This window comes from Hyperoodon ampullatus (assembly GCF_949752795.1).
Source record: "Hyperoodon ampullatus genome assembly, chromosome: 19".
NCBI classification, from domain to species: Eukaryota; Metazoa; Chordata; class Mammalia; order Artiodactyla; family Ziphiidae; genus Hyperoodon; species Hyperoodon ampullatus.
This window is the reverse complement of record NC_136932.1, coordinates 39,314,016-39,321,150: the sequence shown is the minus strand read 5'-3', so window position 1 is coordinate 39,321,150 and position 7,135 is coordinate 39,314,016. Positions and strand designations below refer to the sequence as shown.

The following is a 7,135-nucleotide window of genomic DNA, read 5'->3' as shown; positions in this document are numbered from 1 at the left end:
CCCAGTGAGAATGGCAAAAAGAGGGGCATAAATTACCTGGGACTTCTTGACCCAGAGTAGACGTGTGTGTGTGTGTGTGTGTGTGTGTGTGTGCGTGCGTGTGTGCGCGTGCGTGTGTGTGAAGGGGACAGGACATGAGAATTCCTACAGTTCCTCTCAGGACTGGGAAGAATCCATCTGCCCAGAGGTCCAGAGGTCTGCCCTGAGCACATGGTCTCAGGAAAGAACAAGAGAGGGCGCAGAGACATGTTCAGGAAGGTCTCAGAGGCCCTAAGGGGGAGGCAGCATACCTCGGGGTCCTTCCTACTGTGAAAATTTTGGTGTTTCCAGAGTTAGTGCAACTCCGTCGTCTCAGGATAATACGCCTGAGACATTCACACCCACCTTGGGTCATCCACCCCACTATTTTTTTTTAATTAAATTAAATTAATTTATTTTTTATACAGCAGGTTCTTATTAGTTATCTATTTTATACACATCAGTGTATACATGTCAATCCCAATCTCCCAATTCACCCCGCCACCAGCACCCCCGCCCCCCCACCCCTTTCCCCCCTTGGTGTGTCCATACGTTCGTTTGCTACATCTGTGTTTCTATTTCTGCCTTGCAAACGGTTCATCTGTACCATTTTTCTAGATTCCACATATATGCGTTAATTTACAATATTTGCTTTTCTCCTTCTGACTTACTTCACTCTGTAAAACAGTCTCTAGATCCATCCATGTCTCTACAAATGACCCAATTTTGTTCCTTTTTATGGCTGAGTAATATTCCATTCTATATATGTACCATATCTTCTTTATCCATTTGTCTGTTGATGGGCATTTAGGTTGTTTCCATGACCTGGCTATTGTAAATAGTGCTGCAATGAACATGGGGGTGCATGTGTCTTTCTCAGTTATGGTTTTCTCAGGGTATATATGCCCAGTAGTGGGATTGCTGGGTCCTAGGGTAATTCTATTTTTAGTTTTTTAAGGAAACTCCATACTGTTCTCCACAGTGGCTGTATCAATTTACATTCCCACCAATAGTGCAAGAGGGTTCCCTTTTCTCCACACCCTCTCCAGCATTTGTTGTTTGTAGATTTTCTGATGATGCCCATTCTAACCCCACCCCACTACTTCCCTCTGTCTTGTGTTGGTGGAGACGGATTTCACGAGGAACCCCAAAGAGTCCTCTTTCCATGCCTCTGCTTCTGGCATCTATCTTACGTTTATGTCTTCCCACCTCTCCCTTCTAATTCCACCTGGGAAGTCCTCCCTTCAGTCTACCCTCCATCCCTCTGGCTGCAGCCGCCTAAGTTCCTCAGTCTTCCGTCTCAGCCTATCTCATCACCCCTTCTGAGGGCTACACTCCAGTTCGGACAGGCGAGATGAAGGAGTTTGGGGGAGACAAGGGACGTTTGGAAATGACCCTAGGTCAACCAGAATGCAGGGGTTCGGTGGCGCTCCGGAACTACAGCCCCCAGCATGCCCCCAGCGGCCGGAAGCCCCCGCCCACCGCCTCCCGGTGCATTGTGGAGGATGAGGCAAGGCTGGAGGACCAGACTTTGGCTAACCCGGCGAGAGCGCTAAGTCAACGCTCAGGGTAGCACCGGTCGCAGCGGTTCGGTGATGCAGGCGGCGAGGGTGGCGCCGAGCATGGGGCGGCAGCTGCTGAGGTTGGGGAGCGGGAGGTGTGTGTATGACAGGGGGTAAGGGGGCAGTGGGCCCGGACACCGGGCCAGGACTGAACCCCTACTCCCCACAGCTCGCGGCCCAGTGCGCTCCTTGGGCAGCCCCGGCCCGGCCTCTCCTGGCGACCCTATGCCAGTGGGGCCGCCCAGGTAAGTGACGGCCACCTTCGAGGGTATGAGAGCGGGAAGCCGCCTCGGCGCCCACCTCCCAGCCGCCGGCAGGGGTCTCCCTCTTGGTCCCAGTCACCTGCCGATCGCCCTGGCGCCGAAAGTAGGGGAAAGGGCAGACCAGGGTGCCCTGAAGATGAAACTAGGGGAAAGGTGGCAGATGCGCCCTCCCCTGGCACCCAGCTCTTACCCTTTGCTTTCCTTGGTACTTTGGAATCCCCTTCACCGGCCTCACTAACCATCCCTTTCCCCAGGCGGCTGTGGAGAAGTCCGATTCTCTCTCTTCTGAGGCTTCGACCGGGGAAAAACGGGCCAAGCCGGTATGTGGCTCGAGCCCGGGAGGAACTAAGCTAGGGACAGACCCACCCCACACTGCTCCCTGAAACTCCCTTCTCCCTGTGCAGGAATCTAAGTCCTTTGCTGTGGGGATGTTCAAAGGCCAGCTCACCACTGATCAGGTGTTCCCGTACCCCTCTGGTAAGGAAACGGATAGGCGGAGCTGGATAGGGATGGGGCGTCTTTCCCCTGACCGCCTCGCCTGGCCTGACCTGCCCGTCCCTCTTGCCACTCCAACCCCTGTAGTGCTCAACGAGGACCAGACACAGTTTCTTAAAGAGCTGGTGGGGCCTGTGTCCCGATTCTTTGAGGTGAGCAGCGCCAGCCTGAGGAATAGAGCTTGGTCCCTGATGGGGTGGGAAAGAGGATAAGGAGCTTAACAGGAGCCTGGATACGAGATCCTGTGCCTTCCCCAGGAGGTGAACGATCCTGCCAAGAATGACATGCTGGAGCAAGTGGAGGAGACCACTATGCAGGGTCTCAAGGAGATGGGGGCCTTTGGTCTGCAAGTGCCCAGTGAACTGGGTGGTGTGGGTCTCTGCAACACCCAGGTGAGGGAGCTCCCTCGGTCACCTCCAGTGTCCCAGTCTACTCCTCACCCCTGGAGCTAAGGTCTCTGCCAAGAGCTGCCCTGGGGGCCTGTGGGATGTTGACTCTTACCACCAAACTACTTGCAGTTCCCAAGGGCCGTGGACCTCACCCAGGGTCCCAAGTCCTAATGAATCGCTAAGGTGGGGACTGCCTGAGGATAATGTAGGGAACCAACCTCCCACCGAGACCTGGAACAGACCTGCCAGTGTCCTTCTCTGCCATGGCCCCACTTGCTCTGCCCACTCTCTCTGCAGGGATGCCCAGGTCGGGCTCTGCCCTGCTGCCCACGCTTTCCTGCTAAGGGCAGGTCCCCACGTAGCCAGTTACAGCCCCAGATGCCTGTTTCCCCTCCAGTATGCCCGCTTGGTGGAGATCGTGGGCATGCATGACCTCGGCGTGGCCATCGTCCTGGGGGCCCATCAGAGCATCGGTTTCAAAGGCATCCTGCTCTTCGGCACAAAGGCCCAGAAGGAAAAATACCTCCCCAAACTGGCATCTGGTGAGGCAGCCCTAGGAGACCCAGAGATCGGGAGTGTCCTGGGCCTGGCACAAATTAGGCTGCGTGGTACTTAGATCACCACACAGCTGGGTGTGTTGGCTGGGGGAGATTCTGGGTAGACATCACAGTGTGCTGGTGGGGAAATATGAAGACACTGAATATCGCCGGAAGCATTAAGGGGGAATGCCTGTGTTTGTGTGGGGGGCACTAAAGGGCCTTTCCTGTCCATCAGAACCCAGTGTAAAGGAGCTCTCTCTCCAACAGGGGAGACTATTGCCGCTTTCTGTCTAACTGAGCCCTCAAGTGGATCAGATGCAGCCTCTATCCGAACCTCAGCTGTGCCTAGCCCCTGTGGAAAATACTATACCCTCAACGGAAGCAAGATTTGGATCAGGCACTCTTCTCCCATTTTTCCCTCCTCTCCACCTCTGCCCACGTCCAGGGCCCACTGCTCCATCCTGACTGCCTCTCATTTTTCCACAGTAATGGAGGCCTAGCGGATATCTTCACGGTCTTTGCCAAGACACCAGTTAAAGACACAGCCACGGGGGCCGTGAAGGAGAAGATCACAGCTTTTGTGGTGGAGAGGAGCTTTGGAGGTGTCACCAAGTGAGTGGGCTGGGGAGAAAGAGGTGGAGCCAGGGAGGGGGCAGTACTGAGTTCCAGGGCAGATGGCTGTCACAGGTCACTCTGGGGATGGGTGCAATAGCCAGAGCATTTGGACAGCATGTCCCTTTTAGGCCTAGTATGCATGCAACTGACCTAAAGTTTGGCTTCAGCAACCACTGAGCCCATCGCACGACAGCAGGATAGAGCCAGGCCTCCTCAGCCCTCTGGGCATGCCAGGGACTGCTGCCTGCGCCTCTTACAGGCTGGCTCATAATGAATGAATGGCTCACCCACACACACCCAGTGGCAACTTCTCCACCCTGTCTGTCACAGCGGGCCCCCTGAGAAGAAGATGGGCATCAAGGCCTCAAACACGGCAGAGGTGCACTTTGACGGAGTACAGGTGCCGTCAGAGAACGTACTGGGTGAGGTGGGGGGCGGCTTCAAGGTCGCCATGCACATTCTCAACAACGGAAGGTTTGGCATGGCCGCGGCCATGGCAGGCACCATGAAGGGCATCATTGCTAAGGCGGTGAGTACCCTGCCTGAGTCCCTAGCTAGCCTGAATCTAAGCCTAAGTCACACTGTCTCCCTTTCCATGTGTCCCTGGTCTCTTGCAAGCCCTCCCTCCACCAGAGGCCCCTCCCCTGCCAACAGCTCCAGACTTGATAGCTTAGGTCTCCACCCAGCCTGGACTGAACTCTTGGCTGTGGCCAAAGCCCACCCATCCCAGCGCAGCCCAGCCCCTCTCCCAGAAAGAGGAGACTAGAGAACCACGCTGGGACACACGTGCCCTCTTCCAGGTGGATCATGCTGCTAATCGTACCCAGTTTGGGGAAAAAATTCACAACTTTGGGATGATCCAGGAGAAGCTGGCCCGAATGGCTATGCTGCAATATGTGACTGAGGTGAGGGCCACCCCGCTCCCCAGAGCCCTGAGGCCTTCTTCCCGGTTGGGTCAGACTACAACCCCCAGCAGCACCTGGGGCAGTGGGTCTCCAGCTTTACACCAATGCCCTAGGGGATGCGGGGAGGCATAGTCAGCTCAGCTTCCGCAGGATGGAGAGAGCCATGCTGTTCTGCCGAGGTGCTTCCAGAGGTCCCTGAAATTTGGTCTACCCACCCCACCCTTACTCCTTCATCCCTTTCAAGAAGTCAAATGCCTGCAAGCCCCTGACGAACTGACCAGGGAACCAAATATTTGGACGTGCCTGACACATGGCATTGGAAGGTGAAGGCAAGGGCCACAGGGCGCCAGGGCAGACCCAGTCTTGTAGATATGGGTGATCAGGTCGAGTCTGATGCAGCCCTTTTCCATTTCCCTTCCCGTGTCCCAACCTCAGTCCATGGCGTACATGGTGAGTGCCAACATGGACCAGGGATCCACAGACTTCCAGATAGAGGCTGCCATCAGCAAGATCTTTGGCTCGGTGAGGTCCCAGGCCTGTGGGGAGGGAGAGCCCGGTTTGGGAGCTTGGCTCCAAACCCAATTTTGGGTGTTTTCTTTGTCCCTAGGAGGCAGCCTGGAAGGTGACAGATGAGTGCATCCAAATCATGGGGGGCATGGGCTTCATGAAGGTATGGAACACCTCTCTGCCCAGGCCAGCCGCAGTGGGCCAGGAGGCGGCGGCAGCATGTCCAGCAGGGGCGTATGATCTGTCTTCCCTGTGGCAGGAGCCTGGGGTAGAGCGTGTGCTCCGAGATCTTCGCATCTTCCGGATCTTTGAAGGGACGAATGACATTCTCCGGCTGTTTGTGGCTCTGCAGGGCTGTATGGTAAGAGGGAGGAGAAATGGGGGGAGGAGCTGGGCAGGACCGCAGAGTCCTGACTATTGGACCCTCCTCCCCCCACAGGACAAAGGAAAGGAACTCTCGGGGCTTGGCAATGCTCTAAAGAATCCTTTTGGGAATGCTGGCCTCCTGCTGGGAGAGGCAAGCAAACAGCTGAGGCGGTAAGCTTAGGGGCCAGGGCAGGGCAGGGCGGGGCGGGGTAGGGCAGGGTATGGCAACTAACCAGTCACCCTTCCCCTTTCTCCAAGGCGGGCAGGGCTGGGCAGTGGCCTGAGTCTCAGCGGCACCATCCACCAGGAACTGAGTCGGAGCGGTGAGCTGGTAAGTGGTCAAGGTGGGGGGACAGTCTTCGTCGAAGACTGACGGGGCCGGGCCCCACTCTGAGCCCCGGGCACCTTCCCCATCTCTTCAGGCAGTGCAGGCTCTGGAGCAGTTTGCTGCAGTGGTGGAGACCAAGCTGATAAAACACAAGAAGGAGATTGTCAGTGAGTGAGCTCTACCCCATTCCCGCCCCCCACTTTCCTTTCCCTCCGACTAACCGCCCCCCAACCGCATCCCATCTACCTGACAGACGAACAGTTTCTGCTGCAGCGTCTGGCAGACAGTGCCATTGACCTCTATGCCATGGTGGTGGTTCTGTCCAGGTGAGGAGGCAGTGGGGGAGGCCTGAGCTGCAGTGGGGGTACTGGGGGTCCTGGGCCAGGCTCACAGCCCAGATTGGTTTCCTCCTGCTTCCCCCCAGGGCCTCAAGGGCCCTGAGTGAGGGCCACCCCACAGCCCAGCATGAGAAAATGCTCTGTGACAGCTGGTGTACTGAGGTGAGATCCAGGGCTACCAAGTACAGGGGGCGGCGGGGGGGCCCTCGAGGCACAGGCCTGACCCCTCCTTCCCCCTCCCCAGGCTGCAGCCCGGATCCGGGAGAACGTGGCTGCTCTGCAGTCTGACCCCCAGCAGCAGGAGCTCTTCCGTAACTTCAAAAGCATCTCCAAGGCCTTGGTGGAGCGGGGCGGCGTGGTCACCAGCAACCCCCTTGGCTTCTGAATACTCTCAGCTAGGGCCTGGCCCAGAATGTGCCTTCTCCCAAGCCCAAGCCCAGGCCCCCCCTTCTGTGCTGATCCTGGTTCTCCCTTGAAGGGGGCCTCGGCCCAGGAAGGTGCCTACTCTCAGAGGGAGTGCTTACCGCCTCACAAATAAAGTCTCTAACAAGTCATGCTCTGCTGCTGTACCTCTATCCTTTCCCTTGCTGCCTGCCTCCCTCCCAAAGAAAGGAGCCAGAGGCATGGGGAGTTTGCCCCTATTGCTTTATTTGGTGTTTTATACAAGTGACTAAAATAAATAGAGTAACAAAAGCAGCTACACAGCCCCCAAATACCAAATACCCCAGCTTTCTTTGACTGCTGTCTAGGGGAACCAACCCCCTTCCACTTCCCAGGGTACCACCGACTGACCACCCTCCCACCCTGCGC

The 7,135-nt window shown here is 56.6% G+C and overlaps 1 protein-coding gene across 2 annotated transcripts; it reads left to right on the top strand.

Moving 5' to 3' along the window:
* Window positions 1-1,613: 1,613 nt before the first annotated feature.
* Window positions 1,614-6,856, top strand: ACADVL (acyl-CoA dehydrogenase very long chain; the record flags this gene model as incomplete). Of its 2 annotated transcripts, XM_079724691.1 has the most annotated exons (20): window positions 1,614-1,675; window positions 1,750-1,825; window positions 2,098-2,163; window positions 2,248-2,320; window positions 2,426-2,490; window positions 2,596-2,730; window positions 3,125-3,269; window positions 3,534-3,663; window positions 3,753-3,878; window positions 4,212-4,410; window positions 4,682-4,786; window positions 5,222-5,308; window positions 5,394-5,456; window positions 5,553-5,654; window positions 5,733-5,830; window positions 5,918-5,990; window positions 6,082-6,154; window positions 6,241-6,313; window positions 6,412-6,487; window positions 6,570-6,856. In XM_079724691.1, 20 exons carry the CDS (start codon window positions 1,614-1,616, stop codon window positions 6,708-6,710), a joined length of 1,968 nt encoding a protein of 655 aa, XP_079580817.1. In that variant the 3' UTR covers window positions 6,711-6,856. The 2 variants fall into 2 exon arrangements, with proteins under 2 accessions (XP_079580817.1, XP_079580818.1); XM_079724692.1 differs by lacking the exon at window positions 2,098-2,163.
* Window positions 6,857-7,135: the final 279 nt, after the last annotated feature.